Source organism: Cucurbita moschata, unplaced genomic scaffold (assembly GCF_002738365.1).
Source record: "Cucurbita moschata cultivar Rifu unplaced genomic scaffold, Cmos_1.0 Cmo_Scf00003, whole genome shotgun sequence".
NCBI classification, from domain to species: domain Eukaryota; kingdom Viridiplantae; phylum Streptophyta; class Magnoliopsida; order Cucurbitales; family Cucurbitaceae; genus Cucurbita; species Cucurbita moschata.
This window is the reverse complement of record NW_019268519.1, coordinates 3,650,949-3,668,943: the sequence shown is the minus strand read 5'-3', so window position 1 is coordinate 3,668,943 and position 17,995 is coordinate 3,650,949. Positions and strand designations below refer to the sequence as shown.

Below are 17,995 nucleotides of genomic sequence, written 5' to 3'. Positions count from 1 at the left end.
TTATTTCATGAGGACGTTTCCTTGAGGTTTTAAAACGCATTTGGCGGGGATAGATTTCCACACGCTTTGTTTTCTTCTCCAATCGATATGAAACATCTCTCTAGCAAACACATTTTTAAACTGTGAGGCTGACATTGATTCGTAGCGGACCAAAATGGACAATATTTGCCAACGGTGTGCTTGAGCTTTTATATGTTATAACAACTCAGCTCAATATTGTGGTTGTGTTGCGAAAATATTATATGAACGACACTGAAAAAAAATAATATTTTTTTTTTTTGTAAGAAAGAACAAATAAAACTATTATTCATTATTTTCTAACATATACATAGACTGCCCAAAAATTCCAATGATCAAAGATTTAATCCAATTTTGCCTTTTCTTGTTCAAGGGGTCGGCCATTCAACTCGATTACAGTCATATTTTCGATTCATCCCTTCTAGACAAATTGGACCCCGTGATTCTTTCCCAATCTTTTCCCTAATCGAATAAGAAAATGGGTCTCCAGTGTCACTTGGAAGTATTGAAACCATTCATTCGCCGCCTCTTTTCTGTCGTATCATATTCGGGTCGGTTCCTTCCCCTTCATTTTCCATGCCTTTTCAATTCTGAAGCAGTCCATTAAACGAAACATTGAATTCCCCTTTTGAATAGTTTTGTTATTTGGGTTTTTCTTCTTCGATTTTGCAGATTTCACCGGTAACCATAATGGCTTGCGATCCGAACAATGGCGGTGAAATCGGAGCGGAAAATTCTCTCCAATCCATCTGTTACAAACGTGGATCCTTGCGGCTGCTCGATCAGGTAGTGTTCATTGGCTTTTTGTTCAGCACTTTCCTTCAAGCATGGAATTAGGACTCTTTAATTGACAGTGGTTGGTTTTGAACAGAGGAAGCTTCCTTTGGAAACTCGTTACCTGGACATCAAGGATTCAAAAGATGGATGGTAATTTCTTGCAATCTTTGTCTAATCTGCTCTTGTTCATAGTGTTTTTTCCTATCCCTTATGCTCTTTTGAACCGTTTTTGTTTTAAGATCATGTTCTTTTTGAACTTTTAAGATTTGTTCAATGCCATGAATATGAACTGCTAAACCTGAACTTCCATTAGCTGTGTGTTTTTGGGATCATGGGTTGAACTCCTAGTATATGGATTTATAAGAACTATATAACTGTAGGATTGAATGATGGTCTTGTAGATTCCTATAGGCATACATGCACGTAAGCTCGTTTGAGCGCGCCCCATTGTTAAGAAAAGGTTGAACTCCTTGTATGTTTCTTTGATGTGAGACATCTGATTGTTGAAACAAGCGTATCTAGTAAATTTTGTTGATGACTTTAGTTGTGAGATGGGTGGATTGTGAGATTCTACATTGACTGGAGAGGGAAACGAGTGCTATTGAGGACACTGAGTTCTGAAAGGGGGTGAATTGTGAGATTCCACATCGGTTGGAGAGGGGAACGAAGCATTCTTTAGAAGGGTGTGAAAACCTCTCCCTAGCACATGCGCTTTAAAAACTTTGAGGGGAAGCCCAAAAGGGAAAACCCAAAGAGGATAATATCTGCTAGCGGTGAGAGCTTGGGTTGTTATAAATGGTATTAGAGCCAGACATCGGGCGGTGTGCCAGCGAGGATGCTGGGCCTCGAAGGGGGTGGATTGTGAGATCCCACATCGATTGGAGAGAGGAGTGAGTGTCATCGAGGACACTGGGCGCCGAAGGGGGGTGAGTTGTGAGATCCCACATTGATTGGAGAGGGAAACGAGTGCTATTGAGGACACTGGGTTCTGAAAGGGGGTGGATTGTGAGATTCCACATCGGTTGGAGAGGGGAACGAAGCATTCTTTAGAAGGGTGTGAAAACCTCTCCCTAGCACATGCGCTTTAAAAACTTTGAGGGGAAGCCCAAAAGGGAAAACCCAAAGAGGATAATATCTGCTAGCGGTGAGAGCTTGGGTTGTTATAAATGGTATTAGAGCCAGACATCGGGCGGTGTGCCAGCGAGGATGCTGGGCCTCGAAGGGGGTTTATAAATGGTATTAGAGCCAGACATCGGGCGGTGTGCCAGCGAGGATGCTGGGCCTCGAAGGGGGTGGATTGTGAGATCCCACATCGATTGGAGAGAGGAGTGAGTGTCATCGAGGACACTGGGCGCCGAAGGGGGGTGAGTTGTGAGATCCCACATTGATTGGAGAGGGAAACGAGTGCTATTGAGGACACTGGGTTCTGAAAGGGGGTGGATTGTGAGATTCCACATCGGTTGGAGAGGGGAACGAAGCATTCTTTAGAAGGGTGTGAAAACCTCTCCCTAGCACATGCGCTTTAAAAACTTTGAGGGGAAGCCCAAAAGGGAAAACCCAAAGAGGATAATATCTGCTAGCGGTGAGAGCTTGGGTTGTTATAAATGGTATTAGAGCCAGACATCGGGCGGTGTGCCAGCGAGGATGCTGGGCCTCGAAGGGGGTGGATTGTGAGATCCCACATCGATTGGAGAGAGGAGTGAGTGTCATCGAGGACACTGGGCGTCGAAGGGGGGTGAGTTGTGAGATCCCACATTGATCGGAGAGGGAAACGAGTGCCAACCAGGACGCTGGGCCCTAAAGGGGGGTGAATTTTGAGATCCCACATCGGTTAGAGAGGAGAACAAAGCATTCTTTATAAGGGTGTGGAAACCTCTCCCTAGCAAACGTATTTTACAAACCTTGAGAGAAAGTCTGAAAGGAAAAGTCCAAAGAAGACAATATCTGTCAGTACTCTTCCAGAAATTACATCCTTTCTGTCTATAAAACCAATGTCTTCAACGTCTATCATGATATTACTCGTCACAGCATAAAAATCTAACTTGTTGAATTCCAAGCATCTTTCAGCATTGGTTGTTATCAGCATATTTGGTGATATTCTAAAAAATCTGTATGTCAGGCATGCCATAAGGGATATGGTAGTACGCGGGGCGCCTGCCATAGCTATTGCAGCAGCCCTTGCTTTGGCAGCAGAAGTGTACAACTTGGACGCTTTTAATGGGAGTCCCAACGACGCAGCTTCGTTCATTGCGGAGAAATTGGACTACTTAGTCTCCAGGTTTTCTCGATTCATTATCAGTATTTTTTTCTCGATTCCTATTGGCTTTTGAACAGTAGCTTACGTGTTTTTTCTGAATTTGTAGTCGGCCAACTGCGGTTAATCTTGGGGACGCTGCTATAAAACTTAAAGAAATTGTATCTCGGGCCGTCGCTATTTCTCCTGATGCCAAGAGTGTCTTTCAAGTATGAATTTGGGGATTCATTTGGCTGTTCAGTTTGAGTTGTTAATTGTTAGTTCTATGCTTGGTTATGCTGAAACTTGAAGGATATCTTATTTGTAAGCTCTTTTGAATATATTGAAAACTGGTTGAATAGGCATATATTGAGGCTGCTGAAGCGATGCTGGAGGACGACGTTGCTTCAAATAAAGCCATTGGGTCGTATGGAGCAACGTATATCCGTGATCAACAAAAATCATTGGCAAAACTTTCCGTTCTAACGCATTGCAACACGGGCAGGCATAAATTCTAGCTCCTTCACACACTTTTTATCGTTCTCCTTTTAACGCTTAATGCACCCTTGCTATGAAATTCCTCCGGACTAGCTATTGCTGATAGTTTTCACGTTTCAGTCTAGCAACGGCTGGATATGGTACTGCCCTGGGTGTAATCCGTGCTCTTCACTCCGCTGATGTGTTAGAAAGGACATACTGTACCGAAACACGACCCTTCAATCAAGTGAGTGTCTAGTTTGGTGGTATTTGTATTAACTAGATGTTTTCTTTTCAAACTTATTATGGTAATTTTCCTGATTTGGGTAACTTCGACCGTCTTTCGATGTGAGATCTCACATCGGTTGGAGAGGGGAACGAAACATTCCTTGTAAGGGTATGGAAACCTCTCCCTAGCAGATAAGTTTTAAAACCGTGAGGCTGACGGCGATACGTATCCGGCCAAAGTGAAAAATATTAGCTAGATGGGCTTGGGTGGTTACATATGGTATCAGAACTAGACATCGGGCGGTGTGCCAGCGAGAACGTTGGGCCTCCAAGGGGGATGGAGTGTGAGATCCCACATTGGTTGGAGAGGGGAATGAAGCATTCCTTAAAAGGTTGTGGAAACCTCTCCTTAGTAGACACGTTTTAAAACTGTGAGGCTGACGGTGATACGTAACGAGCCAAAGCGGACAGCTAACGGTGGACTAGGGCTGTTATACTCGACCATCTCTATTCGGATTTGTGGACTATTGTGGATATGCCTCTCTACGCATACTATTTATGCCTTAACTTTTGCCTATTATTGTAGGGATCTCGACTGACGGCCTATGAGTTGGTCCATGAAAAGATACCTTCTACCCTGATAGCAGATTCGGCTGCAGCAGCCTTGATGAAATCTGGAAGGGTGAATGCTGTTGTAGTTGGGGCCGATCGCGTAGCCGCAAACGGTATTTAGGCGTTCCTTCATTTATGTACGTGTCACAGCATCTGTTTGTCGAGGAAGAGTGTCTGAAAGTTCTATTCAATGAATTGCAGGTGACACTGCTAATAAGATTGGAACCTATAGCCTTGCATTGTGTGCAATGCACCACAACATTCCATTCTTTGTGGCTGCACCATTGACTTCCATAGACTTATCCCTTTCATCTGGCGAAGAAATCGTTATCGAGGAAAGGTCCCCCAAAGAGTTGTTGAATGCCCGTGGAGGGCTCGGCGAGCAAGTTGCTGCTTCTGGCATCGATGTCTGGAACCCCGCTTTTGATGTTACTCCTGCTCATCTGATCTCGGGAATCATTACAGAAAAGGTCATTTTTTCAAGCAGTTTCCTGTTTAGAAAACTTGAAATCATCCAACTTTGGTTGACATGTTTTATTGTTGCAGGGTGTCATCACGAAGGTGGGTTCTGAAGATTTCAACGTAAAGGAGTTTGTTCAAAAGATTGCAGCAGGCACTCTTGCGCAGGTACACTAGAATGTTCTTGATGAAATAAATGTTCTTGTTCATCAGAATCAATAGATACAAGAACGCCATAGATCAAATGTCTGGCTATTAATGGCTCTGTTTCTGAAGTTCTAATAACAGAGCATATATACATATATCACTTGCTTGATACTCTGGCTTGGTTTCTAGTTTTCTTGTTTTTTTTACATAATTGAAGAGAACTTTTGGAGTCAATATGCCAACTGCAATTCTCACTCGAGTTCTACTTCTTCTTTGTTCTTTGTACGTGCGTTTTAAAACTGGGAAACTGATGAATCATGTTCTTATTGGTAAAATCACTTAAGAAAATAGTGATGAATCCATCAACAAAATTGTATAGCTTTGCTAATTTTGGTGTAAGATCCCATGACCACTGTTAGAAAATATTGTCCGCTTTGACCCGTTACGTATCGTTGTCAGCCTCACAGTTTAAAACGCGTCTATTAGGGAGAGGTTTCCACACCCTTATAAGAAATGTTTTATTCCTCTCTCCAACTGATGTGGGATCTAACAATCCATCAACCTTGGAGGCTCAGCGTTCTCGTTGGCACATCTCTCGGTGTCTAGCTTTGATACCATTTGTAACTACTCAAGCCCACCCTAGTAGATATTGTCCGCTTTGGCTCATTACGTATCGTCGTCAGTTTCACGGTTTTAAAACTTGTCTACTAGAGAGAGGTTTCCACCCCCTTATGAGGAATGCTTCTTCTCTTCTCCAATCGATGTGGGATCTCACAATAGACATGGTTTAAAACCTTGAGGGGAACTCCAGAAGGGAAAACCCAAAGAGGATAGTATCTGCTAGCGGTAGGCTTGAGTCTGTCAGAAACTAGCAATAACGTTGTAGAAGAATGATAACTCGTTTTAGCATATAGGATCAATGGTTGACTTGAACTATACTTGTCAGTAAAGTAGATCATATTCATTTAGTCTTGATTGATATTGTCAGTTTCATTCTGATGATCAGTTTCGGTAAATGTAAGAACTCATCCAAAACAACCCGATTACACTCTGACCATCTACCGAGGTACAAGAGAATCATCACCCGACCATAGTTCCTCTTCCAATATCTCAGGTCATTCAACACTTTCCATGTTTTTTTTTCTTCTTCCTTTCCTTTTGCTGTGTAATTTTCAACGAAGGGACAGGATAAGAAAGATCAGTTATGCTTAGCCTACAATGAAAAGTGAAAAATATCTTTAGTCTTAATCATAAAAACCAAACAAAGGGCCAAAACAGAACAAAACTGTTTGTGGTGCAGAGCAGGAAGCTTTTAGAGATGTATATGGCTGTCTGTCTCAAAGACTTGAAAAGAAAAAACCAGACCGCCATGCACATCCATTTTGTAACCTTCCATCGATTCCAACACCAAAGAAGATTCCCTTTTTAAAAAAACATGGGAAGATACGACATGTGGCCCCCGACCATCGAGGAAGTCGACAGACACAGACGACAGCAGCTCCCAATCGGACGCTATGGCTCTGTTTTTGTTGCGTGTCGCATCACAAGATGATAGCATGGCTTTGCACATGGCAATATGGCTCTCTGTTTCTTTGAAATCCCATGTCGTTTTCTAATGCCCAAATGAAAAAAAACTTCAGCCCACCCCCCACTTCGTAATCGGGTTTGAAAGACAGAACCAAACAGTTTTTGATGATAATAATGTAACAATCTTGTATCTAAAAACGTTCCGGAATCCAAACGTTGTTGGGACTCACGAGCTTAGAAACAGAGTCTTATCTGATCTGAATCAGTTCAGAAGAAGAACAAGAGGAAAACCCCTGTTTTTACAGATGGGGTTTCTTTGTTTTATGTTGTTTTTTCAAATACCTTAAAATCTCCGAGTTTTTTAGTCTCGAAAATTATAATTACCCATTATTTTGACTGCTTATTATAGCAATGCATTTACTACAAATGGGAAAGCGGCAACGCTTCAATTGTCAATAAATGATAAATCTTTATTTTGGTTGTCCTCTGGTTTTCTCTTCCTTTTCCAAAACAGAACACAGGAAGCAGATAAGACTTCGTTGTCATGTTACTGGCGATGGCATTACCAAACTCCAACTCTCAGGCGGCGGCGGCGGTGGTGACGGCGGAGGTCGAATGTGTGAAATGCTATTCCTGTGGATTTACAGAGGATTGCACCCCTGCTTACATTTCGCGAGTTCGCGACCGCTTCCATGGCCGGTGGATCTGTGGGCTCTGCATCGAGGCGGTGAAAGACGAAGTTGTGAGATCGGGAACGCTTATTTCCACCGAAGAAGCGTTAGCCCAACACGCGAGTTTCTGTCGGGAGTTCAGATCGTCCAACCCTCTGGATGAAACAGAGCACCCCATCTCCGCCATGGGGCGGGTGCTACGACGGAGCTTGGATTCTCCGAGAGTTCTCCGGTCAAATTCCAGTGGCATAATCAAACTAGAACCGATCGTCGTCATCGGCGATTCAGCTAGACTCCAACGATCCGGTAGTTGCTTCCCTTCCTTGTCTAGCTAAATCAAAAAGCAGAGTAGTGTTTTCAAGCGACTAACTTGCTTTAGTGGGTGGGTTCAGTTAGAGTTCTCCGACGATTTTTAAGCCATTTAACGAAATGGGTTTGAAAATTAGAGGGAAAAAACTGACCATTTTCTAGCGTTCTTGTTCGTCAAGTTCGTCATTGATGTAATGTAAATGGGAAATTGTGATAGAACAGAGCATTTATGTTTGCTTGAAAGTTGGAAGTGAAATAAATCGAAATGTAGATTGAAAATTTAATGGAAATATTGGAAAGATTTGAAGAATATTTGCAATGGCGGTCGTCTGAGCTCTGTGCTGTAACCATTGTCTGAGCGACAAAGCTCTGTTACCATAGTCTCTACGTGTTCTATGTTTTGTCTCAATTTTATTCATATCGTTGTAACTATAGTAGTCTCGATAACAAAGCTGCCTTCAATCCTTCGGTTAGTAAGCCTATTTCATCGAGAACTTACCCCTCCACTCTTCATAGTAGTGACGTTCTCGTGCAAAAAAAAAATAACACTATTTCTGTTTCCCGAATTATGACCCGTTCAATTTGTCGTTCTATCAAACTAAAAAGGTTTTGTTAGAGAAAAAATTTAATTTAATTTTTAATAGAATAATTAATTTAAAAAAATGCAAAATTGATGACCTAAATTTCTAATTCACAAAAAAAAAAAAAAAATCTCTCAAATAGAAATTTTTTATATTAAAAAAATTGAAATTATATTTAGAAAAAAAAAGAAAAAAAGAAAAAAAGAAAAAAAAAAAAGGAAGCACCTTGGAATGATAAGCGAAGGGTATAAGTAATTTTCGTATGAAGCATCGTTTCATCGGGTCGGACAAGTTCAGGTTGGGGCGTCGTCCTCCGCCGTGTGTGTCGTCTCCGCCTCCCCGCCAATCTTCCGCTCCAGCGTGCATGTCGTCTTCGCCCTCGAACTGAATCACTGGTAACTTCCTCCACTTTCTCAATTTCTCTCCATTCTAATCCAACAATTTTCTGGTCATTCACGAGGTTTTCTCCTCTTTTTTCTTTTGCCCCTTTCTCATTTACTCTGCTAGCTCGAACTTCATCCCTGTATGTCCCTATGCTTGGATTCCATCTTGTTTTCTGATTGCTTTGCTGAAAGTATCGTTTGAATTTCGTCATCATCCAGTCGTCACTAGGGTTTTGAATCTTTTGAAGTTTTGATGCCCATTTCTGTTTCCCTGTGTTTATTGTTGTTTTGTGTTCCAGTTTTCTGTTATTGACGACCAATCGGAAGCAAGTACTGGCTTTGTTGATTAATTGATCACGAACGGAGGATTATGACTAGACCGCATGCGATTTCTAGAGCAAGAAGCTTTCGATCTCGAGGAATTTTCAATGGAATTTGCTCCATTGTGTTGCTTTGTTTGTTCCTTGGTCAGGGGAAGTTCTTGAGAAATTCGCGTTCGATTTTTCAACCTAAATGGAGCTTAGGTGATATGCAGGTTGGGGTGATTCATAGGAGAATCGCTGAAGTCTCTGGTTCGAACAATACCATTGATGTTGATGGATCTCCTAATAATAATAATAATAAGTCTGCAAGTCTCCCCCTATCATGTCTTGGATTAACCGAACATAGAGATTATCCGAGCCGATGTGAGTACTTGATCGCCCATCCCGATTGCAATTCAGGTGGATTTTTCAATTACATTACGTTCTTCTACTGTGACTGTGAAGGTTTTAGTCTTCTGGGTTATGTGGCTTTGATATTTTGGCTTGCTGCGTTGTTCTATCTGTTGGGTAATACTGCTGCTGATTATTTTTGTTGTTCCTTGGAGAACCTCTCAAATCTCTTGAATTTGCCAGCTACCGTGGCTGGAGTTTCGCTGCTTCCTCTTGGTAATGGTGCTCCTGATGTCTTTGCCAGCATTGCTGCTTTTATGGGAAAGGATGCTGGTGAAGTTGGTCTTAACAGTGTCTTGGGTGGAGCTATCTTCGTAACATGTATTGTTGTTGGTGCTGTTTCTCTTTGCATTGCTGAGAGGGACGTCAGGATCGATAGGAAATGTTTTATCAGAGACATTTGTTTCTTCATGTTTGTCATTGCCTCACTTGCTACAATTTTGGCGTTTGGTAGGGTCAATGTCATCAGTGCAATTGCGTTTGTTTCAATTTATTTGGTCTATGCATTTGTAGTTGCCGCACATGAGATTTTGGAAAAGGACTCGGTAAAAGTGTCCCTGAACTCTGTAACACCTTTACTTCCTGTAACTGGAAGCATTTTCTCTGTTGGAAGTGAAGAAGATGAATCGGTCTATACGACTCTTCTTGAGTTCGATTCTGATGGTGATGTACCACATCTCCAAAATAAACTGCCACAATGGATGTGGTCTTCAAATGTTGCAATCTATTCAAATCAGACAATGAAGGGCAGTGTAGATAGTCCAAAAGCTTTATGGGGTTGGAATGATGAGGATACAGCGAATGACTCCTCGTTTTTCTCTTTCTCCAAATTGTTTTCACTTCTTGAACTTCCATTGACACTTCCAAGACGTTTGACCATTCCCATTGTGGAGGTGGAACGATGGTCAAAAGTTTATGCTGTTACCAGTGCTACGCTAGCACCCGTTCTTCTGGCATGTTTATGGAACACCCAAGATGATCTTGGACCTCTAAGTGGAAAATTTGCATACTTTTTGGGGGTTTCCCTTGGTGGTGTGCTTGGCGTCCTTGCATATTTGTATACAAGCCCTGATCAGCCACCTCACCAGGCTTTGTTTCCATGGGTCTTTGGGGGATTTTTTATGAGCATTGTCTGGTTTTACATTGTTGCAAATGAGCTAGTAGCTTTGTTGATGACATTAGGTTTAATTTTTGGAGTCAACCCATCAATTCTTGGATTAACAGTGTTGGCCTGGGGCAACTCAATGGGTGATTTGATGTCTAATGTAGCACTGGCAATGAATGGTGGAGATAGTGTACAGATTGCTATGTCTGGGTGCTATGCTGGTCCTATGTTCAATACTCTTGCGGGGCTGGGTATCTCCATGCTTCTTGGAGCCATGTCCCATCGACCTGCACCTTACATGCTTCCTAGAGATAGTAGCTTGTTTTATACATTGAGTTTTTTAATGTCAGGACTTATTTGGTCACTTGTTGTGTTACCTAGGAATGGTATGCGCCCAAACAAAAATCTAGGAGTTGGCTTGATTGTTATCTATTTCTCGTTTCTCATCCTCAGGGTGAGCACATCTATGGTGGAGCACTAATGCTGGCAATAAATATTCGTTTGAGCTAATCATAGGCGTCTCAACTATAAGCAGGCCAGTGTAACATACACTTTGATTGAACGGTACCCAAAGGTCATGATCGTTCTCGGGACTCGAAATAGTTATTATAGATGATGTTGTAGCAGATTATGATGCCTTGACTTTTTATTGCATCATCTGCCTGTTAATATCATGATTTGTATATCGTAGAATTGTTTAGTGAAATGAAACTAAAAGATTCTTATCATGTTATTCATTTTAAACTCTCTTTTCTTTTCTGAGGGTTGTATTGAATATGATTTTTGAGCTAGGAGATTATGGTAGTACCCTCTCATTTAGGATCAAAAGTGCTGCTCAATCAAACCATTTTTAGTTTTTAGCTCGTAAAATCTGTTTGGATTCAGTTTATGAAGGGCTCATATTCTCTGCAAATACTTTCCAGAATTTTCTTTGAGATGTTCCCCCTGCGAATGCATTCATGATCGGACAGATGGGAACGTTGAAGAAATTAATCGGGTACTTATTTATCTTTTTATTTACAAGTATCGACCTTACGGGCTCATTTTGCTTTATATTCCATGTACATCCAAGTAATCTACAGTTTGTTTACATATTGAATGGAAAAGCTGTTTCTACGTTTTCTTCCCTCAATCCTTGTAGTTGTGATTTGAGGATCAAGTGTTCTTGATACGTATAGAAGGAAGCATTCAGAAACTTATCTTTAGAGGGAACACTGAAGTGCGAATCTGCAATTTGTTCTCTGATTTTCATCTGCTCGTTACATGTAACGTAGACCGTATGTGTTTTCTCTTTGATGGACAACAATGCTAAAATGCCGATATGCAAGCGCCTGATTCTTTAATTCTATTGTTTCTGTTATTGAATATTCTGCTACAGTTGCCTTCATCTTTTCCCACAGTTATAATGACTTCCAGGAGAAGGGCCTGCTTGATCTACTCTTATATGGTAGCAAGCATCCTAATGCAAGGCATATGGAAGATTAAAGGCACTAGAGAAGCTAAAAGTTTAATTACATTTACACGGACAACTACAAAAGTTAGAAGAATACATTGCAGTTAACAAAAAATGCAGACCCAGTTCATGGAGACTAGCGTGAAATGGAGTGCTGCCACAAATCTCCAATTTAATCACAACTGAAACTTTGAGCTGCATTCCTTAAAGGGAAGAGGACAAGCAATTACCATCCTCCCCACTTGATTGTCGTCCCTTTTATGAATTCAGCAGCTGGTTGATTCGCCATAGATGTTGTCGAGAATGGCAATGACTCCAACAACAAAAGCCTGATCAATTCCAGGTTTTATTGACACATAGTAGAGATCCTTGCTCAACAGGACTCCAGCCTTTTTATTCTTTCCAATCTGCAGTCATTTAAAACAAGTAAGAATATACTAGGGCGAATCAACCATCCTCCTCTCTTCGATTATATCTAGATGGTGTTGCTAGCTCGTTTTGTAATTATGATCTTGGTTTGATTTTGCTGGATTAGAGCCTATTTCTGTAGTTAGTTATTAGATTCCTTTCTGCTGTTGGGCTTGTTATTTGTTTGCCTTTGTTTTTTCGTTTTCCACAATAAAAGCTCGGTTTCTTTCGAAATCTATATCTATATCTATATATAGTTGGTATTAGACAGTATCAAGCCAGGTGATGTGCGGGCAGGGAAGGCTCGTTTGGTAGATATAGCAAGTAGGTAATCCTAAGAGAGATTCAATCGCACCTGAGCTACTAAATTGCCTTGAGAATCAATGATGCTGCATTCTTTACCAGGGAAGTATCCACTGATCTCAAAGTCCCAATCTTTCTTGCCGAGGTTTGGTTTTGTTGTGATTCTAATTCCAGTATCTTTGTCCACAGGAAGACATGACTTGGGCTTTCTCAAGCTGAAAACCAGCTTTTTGGATCCTTGAAAGTCGTATCGGTAAGCATTCCATATCTTATTAAAGCTTAGAGCCTCAAAAATCCCTCCCTGAAACATAAAACTGTGCTGAATAATCCCAAATCGACCATTTTTATGCTGGAAAAGTGGAAAAGACTTGTTTAGGAAACATGTAGAACACTTAGATATTACCTTCCCACGGATCAAAAGCAAAGCATCCCTCCTCTCATCTCTTAGAATCAGCTCCTCTGCTTTTCCCAGAATCCCACACCCATCAACACTGAAAACAACTTTCTGGTCACAATTTGTCACCACGAAACCTCCTCCGTTAATGACATGTGGTCTCTTCCTAATGACGTACACAACCTCAGTAGATGAACAATATAGTTTGCTAACCAATGGAACCATCTTTCCAATTGTAGTTAAGCTATGTTTCTTTGTTGGTATTTCTGCACTCTTTTATGAAGTTCTAAACAGATTCGAAGGTAAATGATTGATTATTGCTAGGAAGGTTTGAAGAAGGTGAGTATCAATGGCTTGAAGTCAAGGTTGCTTGTTTAAGGACACAACGAATGGTTCACGCACAGTTAGTTTTAGCCAATAGGGCTCTGGGAATTATTCTATATGCACTTTGGCTAGATGCTTTAGTGCTTGTTGCCCAAGAAAAGCCATAAAGAAAGATTCTTTGTAGTACATATCTTGTGGAAACAAGCAATAGTTTTTCAGAAGTTTGTGTTTAGAATCCTCAAAAAGCCATCAATTTTGACAATCTGTGAGTTTAAGTTCAAAATCAGCTTTATTGGAGAAAGAAGATCCCTTTTGATGTAATTTTAGAACGGTCAAAACACGTTCGTCGTGATCAAAATAACTAAAAACGGCCAAACAAAGGTGATTTTGGTCATTCTAAAATCACTTTCAAAGATGGTTGGAATAAAGTAATCTAACGAAAGTACTTCTAACGCATCTTCCTAACTTGAGAAAACTTCAACTTGTTTGTAAAGAGAGTTCCGTTTCTAACAACCTTGTCCTAATTGAAAACTATCTCGAATGCATATGGAATATGATGACTTCTTTCAATTTTTGCTTCGATTTTGTGTTAAGGGGAACTTTTTGAACATTGACATATGCTATCTCTTGAGGTCGGTTTTCAGATCCTCATATTCCACATTTGTTTTATTTAGATAATGTCAAGATATTTGTAAGGTTAAAATATTATTTTGATCTATTTTAGCCATTTTACTTTGAAATCTTCAATGTTTTTAACAAATTTTAAAATTAGTCTTAATTATAAATTTATGACCGTCCTAAAAACTATATATATCATCTGTCAGTTTTTGTACATTATGTTTTGTACATTATATGTCGCAGTCAGCCTTGCAATTTTATATGACATTATATGTCGCAGTCAGCCTTGCAATTTTAAAATGCATATATTATTTTAAAATGCATATATTAAAGAGTGATATTCCTGCACTTTTAAACCATGCTTTCTCACTACCCTGATCTCACAAAAAAGTGTCAAAATTCTTCTGGAATTATGGTTTTCAAGAACCAGAAATCAGTCGGTACTTCCATGGGAAAATCAAGTTCATATGCCGGAGTAACAAAAGATTTCGATCTTCATCCCGAAACCGCCATTTTCGAATTTCAAACACATAAGCCCCTTGGCAGAGAATGTAGAAGTTCGATAAGAATCACGAGTACCCATAATGGGTCCTACTCTGCTCCTCCAGGCTCCGCCGAGCTGCTGCAGTGTCGATTGTTCTCGAAACTGGTGGCTGTGGCCGAACATTGGCAGAAATCACCGGCGAGCTACAGAGTCCATCAGAAATTCAGAATTCAGAGCTTCACGATAGCGTAAAGGGAATTGAATTTGACCTCGAGCTTCGAATCTGGCACTGTTTCTTCAATCGGATACGTCACTGCCCCACTTCCTTTTTTGTCTTCTTCATCTGTTTCCAATCCGTTCGACGATCCAAATATAAGAGTAGACTAGACCCCCTCCGTCGCCTTCAGTTCCCAGATTTCCAGAGGCCCATATCGCTCTCTCCTGTTCTGTTCATGTGATTGTCCAAGACCTAATAATGGGCCAGATATTGGCTGCTTTTCATCACTATTTGATTTGATATGAGGCCCGGGTACCCCCCTCAGTCTTAAACCCGTGGTCACGCTCACACGCACACCAACTGTTTGATGAAATGTCAGGTAGTTTTCTTTTCCCCATTTGTTCAACTGGCTTGCCTTGGAGCTTTTATTTTTCAATGTATATGATTCAGTGTTTACATTACATTAATCTGTAGTTTCCTCTTTGTCTAGCTCGAGATGCTGATTCGTCATATGATCTATGGCACCCTTTCCTAGGCATCTCTCCTCCACGTGCGTTCTGAGCTCTCTACCTACTTCCCATTTTTCTTCTTTGCTTTGAACACCCAAAACAGCTTAAACAGAGACAGAAACTTACTTAATTATGCTCATTTCTTCATACTCCATTGAGGCTAAAGAATGACTTAACTCCAAAATCTTACTTGAAGGAAACCCAGATGCCTCAACTTTGATAACCAGTCTTATACAGACTTAGGGACGCTAGGCACAGGCTTTTCTCACAGCCGTCTTTACATTATTAATGGAAAGCTGAGTTCTTGAAAAGAAATATTTTAACTCCTCCTCTCAGTCTCTCTCATAAAAGAATGGTATTGCCTCGAGTCGAGAAAAGGCTCGTTTTTTCACTCAAAGCCTGTGACATGACAATAATGACTCTCTTTCTGGCCTCATTATCACTTGCATCATTAAAAACCCTGCAACCCACAACTTGATTCATACATTTATGTGCTGCAGTTTACTTGCAGAGCGGCTTTCTTTTGTGGGCTGTAATTATCTTTGTCAGCCTTTCGTATTACTGTTCTGTCACTACCCATGTAAGACCATTCATACCCAACATTAACTGTTGCTTTAGTTCGTCATTTGCTTTTGCAGTTACTCTTTTCTTCACTCTCTGCTTCTTCCCTGCATACTTATATTTCTGCTGTTATAGACATTCTGTGTTGTTTTCTTTCTCATCTGTGCTCTGACCTTTGGTGATTCACGACTGGGTTTCTATCAGTGTCGGGTGCCCTGAGAAGTGACTCGAGCAATGGCTGCTCGGTCTGTTTACTCTTCATCAGTGCCTTCGCTGCCACCACCTTGTCCAAAGTCTCCACCGGAGTACCCGGATTTGTATGGGAAGCGTCGGGAAATAGCCAAGATTCATATGCTTGAAAGAGAAATTGGTATTCTTGAGGTTTGTTCGAATTTGAATTGATTGTTACTATCTTCATATTCTGAAACTTATAGTTCAATTGCAAGCATTTCTCCTTTTTGTCATTAGCTTTGCTAAGTAGGCACGGAATTTTTCAGTTCTACATGCAGATCTGTTTGCTTGATTTTAGGAGCTAGTTTCTCATTGCAGTTCTAAAACAGATTCGATAAGCTTAGAACTTCCATTTCGTGGCAGAAAAAAATTTCTCCCAGACCTTCATGGAAAAGCACCACCTGGGAAGTCTCTGGGATAGGAAAATCCAAGAAAAAATTTTGGCTTCTAAATTTCTTGGGCTGCCTTTTCCCCAAAGCTAGGGGAATGAAAAACACAAGAATTCAATCTCTATCTCACTAAAATCCATGGAATTTGAAAATTAATGGACTCGTTGTCTTCTCCTTTCTGTTTACCAGATAAAAGCATATTTATTCTGCACTAATTATCTCCTGTTATGGGATCGTTTAGCTGGACAAATGCCACATGTTACACGAAAAATTGAAATTAAATACAATGTTCACACATGTCATGAGGCACAATTCCCGATTTCAAATTAGCAATGATTGCTTTATTATTAGCTCAATGCGTCGTTACATTTTTCTAGTTTTCTTGAAACAGGACGAACTAAAATCTGTTGAAAGTCTTCAACCCGTCTCTATATGCTGCAAAGAGTATGTTTCTTCTTAATAAGTTTCATCATCTTGTAATTTATTGAAGTTCTGATGTCTTTCTTCCGTTAATTGAACCCATCCAAACGGGAGACTGATCCATCCAGTCTTTTGCAGGATTAGCGACTTTGTTACGGTCAACTCAGATCCATTGACGCCTACGTAAGACTTCCTTTTTAATTAAACTAACCTGCATAATTTTAAGGTTGCATCAGTTATGAACAATGCCCCTTTTTTTTATCAAGCAGATGTAGGACAAAACATAAGCGATGCCGCTTCTGGAAGTGGTTATGGTTAGAACTTTCAACATATGAATTCTGATTTTAGCTCATCACTGATTACGTTTTTTTGTATAACATTTGTTACGATTGTATGCAGCGGATTTCCTTGCTTTAATTTGTCATGGCTGTGCTGCTGCTCTTGCACTGGATGCTCTGTCTCCCTTGAGGTGCCTCGCTGCTGTGTTTGCAAACCATGCAACTTCCCATCATGTTCAAACTGCTGTAATAAGCCGAAGTGTAGTTTCTTCTCCTGTCCATCTTCATTTTGCTGTAGAAACATCTCGTGCCGTAGACGGTGTTGCACTTTGTCATTACCTTCGATCTCATGCTCCGATGGCTGCTGCTGCTGCGAATGCAAATGCAGCTGTAAGTGCTCTTTTCCAAAATGTTCACAGGTACCTTCTTGTCGCTTCTGTACAAAATCCTGTTGTGACCCCTGCTCTTTATGTTGTTGTTTTTGACCCCTGCTCGCTTCTGATATAATCAATGTACATTATTATGAATATATTCTACTTTTTATTGATTTTGTCCATATTTATTAGTGGGAATACGATTGGTATGCCTTTTAAATTATTTAAGACAATATTTTGAGTTGTTTAATCAGGGTCCTACTGCTGGATTATTGATGGGTATCATTAGAACTGATTGGCCACAATTTGTCTATATGGTTATAGAGTTGTCTTATCACTTGTTACTCTTTTGTGAAAACATCCTCCTGTTTGTTAAGTCCCTGAACTAATCGTACTACTGGAGGCTTTGGTATAATCTGAATCGATTAGCCTGGCCCCATATGCTTCTTGCATCAACGGTTGAGATACTATGCTCATGATCTTTATCTAATATTTAGTACTCCCCCACTGATCGGTTCATGATTGTTCTTATGCTACTTTGCTTGTGAGTTGAATACGGATAGGCTGCATTGGACTGTTTTTTAATTTGACATATGAATTGGGCAAGGTCTCTGTTGGTCACTGCTGCTTTGTCTAGTTTTACAGTTTCGCTGGTAAATATTATTCGCTTTGACCCGTTACGTATCGCTAGGAGACAGAATATCTGTTAGCAGTGGGCTTGGACTGTTATAAGCTGTTACAAATGGTATCAAAGCCAAACATTTGGTGGTGTGCTAACGAGGATGCTGTCTC

General features: G+C 40.6%; 5 protein-coding genes across 7 annotated transcripts; 4 read left to right on the top strand and 1 right to left on the bottom strand.

Annotated features, from left to right (window-relative positions):
* Positions 1-427: 427 nt before the first annotated feature.
* On the top strand, positions 428-5,185 carry LOC111441053 (methylthioribose-1-phosphate isomerase). The gene is made up of 10 exons (XM_023077952.1): positions 428-569; positions 691-804; positions 890-945; positions 2,915-3,073; positions 3,159-3,258; positions 3,391-3,533; positions 3,647-3,752; positions 4,320-4,458; positions 4,547-4,815; positions 4,892-5,185. The coding sequence occupies exons 2-10, from the start codon at positions 709-711 to the stop codon at positions 4,979-4,981; spliced, it is 1,158 nt and encodes a 385-aa protein (XP_022933720.1). The 5' UTR covers positions 428-569; positions 691-708; the 3' UTR covers positions 4,982-5,185.
* A 574-nt stretch (positions 5,186-5,759) lies between these two features.
* Positions 5,760-7,770, top strand: LOC111433987. Its single transcript, XM_023071276.1, has one exon. It carries the CDS (start codon positions 7,023-7,025, stop codon positions 7,482-7,484), a length of 462 nt encoding a protein of 153 aa, XP_022927044.1. The 5' UTR covers positions 5,760-7,022; the 3' UTR covers positions 7,485-7,770.
* Positions 7,771-8,293: 523 nt separating this feature from the next.
* Positions 8,294-10,967, top strand: LOC111440015 (cation/calcium exchanger 4-like). The gene is made up of 2 exons (XM_023077399.1): positions 8,294-8,434; positions 8,722-10,967. The coding sequence occupies exon 2, from the start codon at positions 8,793-8,795 to the stop codon at positions 10,719-10,721; it is 1,929 nt and encodes a 642-aa protein (XP_022933167.1). The 5' UTR covers positions 8,294-8,434; positions 8,722-8,792; the 3' UTR covers positions 10,722-10,967.
* A 199-nt stretch (positions 10,968-11,166) lies between these two features.
* On the bottom strand, positions 11,167-13,938 carry LOC111440080 (protein LURP-one-related 6-like). The gene is made up of 3 exons (XM_023077458.1): positions 12,808-13,938; positions 12,457-12,705; positions 11,167-12,100 (listed from the first exon to the last, which is right to left on the bottom strand). Exons 1-3 carry the CDS (start codon positions 13,021-13,023, stop codon positions 11,960-11,962), a joined length of 606 nt encoding a protein of 201 aa, XP_022933226.1. The 5' UTR covers positions 13,024-13,938; the 3' UTR covers positions 11,167-11,959.
* LOC111440055 (guanine nucleotide-binding protein subunit gamma 3-like) lies at positions 12,568-17,436 on the top strand. Of its 3 annotated transcripts, XM_023077444.1 has the most exons (9): positions 12,606-12,657; positions 14,349-14,820; positions 14,932-14,991; positions 15,451-15,530; positions 15,716-15,892; positions 16,523-16,575; positions 16,690-16,734; positions 16,821-16,865; positions 16,951-17,436. In XM_023077444.1, exons 5-9 carry the CDS (start codon positions 15,746-15,748, stop codon positions 17,312-17,314), a joined length of 654 nt encoding a protein of 217 aa, XP_022933212.1. In that variant the 5' UTR covers positions 12,606-12,657; positions 14,349-14,820; positions 14,932-14,991; positions 15,451-15,530; positions 15,716-15,745; the 3' UTR covers positions 17,315-17,436. The 3 variants fall into 3 exon arrangements, with proteins under 3 accessions (XP_022933218.1, XP_022933212.1, XP_022933223.1); XM_023077450.1 differs by lacking the exons at positions 14,349-14,820; positions 14,932-14,991; positions 15,451-15,530 and having other exon boundaries at positions 12,568-12,657; XM_023077455.1 differs by lacking the exons at positions 12,606-12,657; positions 14,932-14,991; positions 15,451-15,530 and having other exon boundaries at positions 14,128-14,820.
* Positions 17,437-17,995: the final 559 nt, after the last annotated feature.

Bases quoted from the DNA above. Each gene is read 5' to 3' on its own strand.
- LOC111441053 (XM_023077952.1), top strand. From the start codon at position 709: ATGGCTTGCGATCCGAACAATGGCGGTGAAATCGGAGCGGAAAATTCT. The intron at 3,074-3,158 runs GTTTTCTCGATT...CTGAATTTGTAG, and splicing joins TTGGACTACTTAGTCTCCAG to TCGGCCAACTGCGGTTAATC. The intron at 4,816-4,891 runs GTCATTTTTTCA...TTATTGTTGCAG, and splicing joins CGGGAATCATTACAGAAAAG to GGTGTCATCACGAAGGTGGG.
- LOC111433987 (XM_023071276.1), top strand. From the start codon at position 7,023: ATGTTACTGGCGATGGCATTACCAAACTCCAACTCTCAGGCGGCGGCG.
- LOC111440015 (XM_023077399.1), top strand. From the start codon at position 8,793: ATGACTAGACCGCATGCGATTTCTAGAGCAAGAAGCTTTCGATCTCGA.
- LOC111440080 (XM_023077458.1), bottom strand. From the start codon at position 13,023: ATGGTTCCATTGGTTAGCAAACTATATTGTTCATCTACTGAGGTTGTG. The intron at 12,706-12,807 runs GTAATATCTAAG...TTTATGTTTCAG, and splicing joins TGCTTTTGATCCGTGGGAAG to GGAGGGATTTTTGAGGCTCT. The intron at 12,101-12,456 runs GTGCGATTGAAT...AAATGACTGCAG, and splicing joins AAGGCAATTTAGTAGCTCAG to ATTGGAAAGAATAAAAAGGC.
- LOC111440055 (XM_023077450.1), top strand. From the start codon at position 15,746: ATGGCTGCTCGGTCTGTTTACTCTTCATCAGTGCCTTCGCTGCCACCA. The intron at 16,576-16,689 runs GTATGTTTCTTC...AGTCTTTTGCAG, and splicing joins GTCTCTATATGCTGCAAAGA to GATTAGCGACTTTGTTACGG. The intron at 16,735-16,820 runs GTAAGACTTCCT...TTTATCAAGCAG, and splicing joins TCAGATCCATTGACGCCTAC to ATGTAGGACAAAACATAAGC.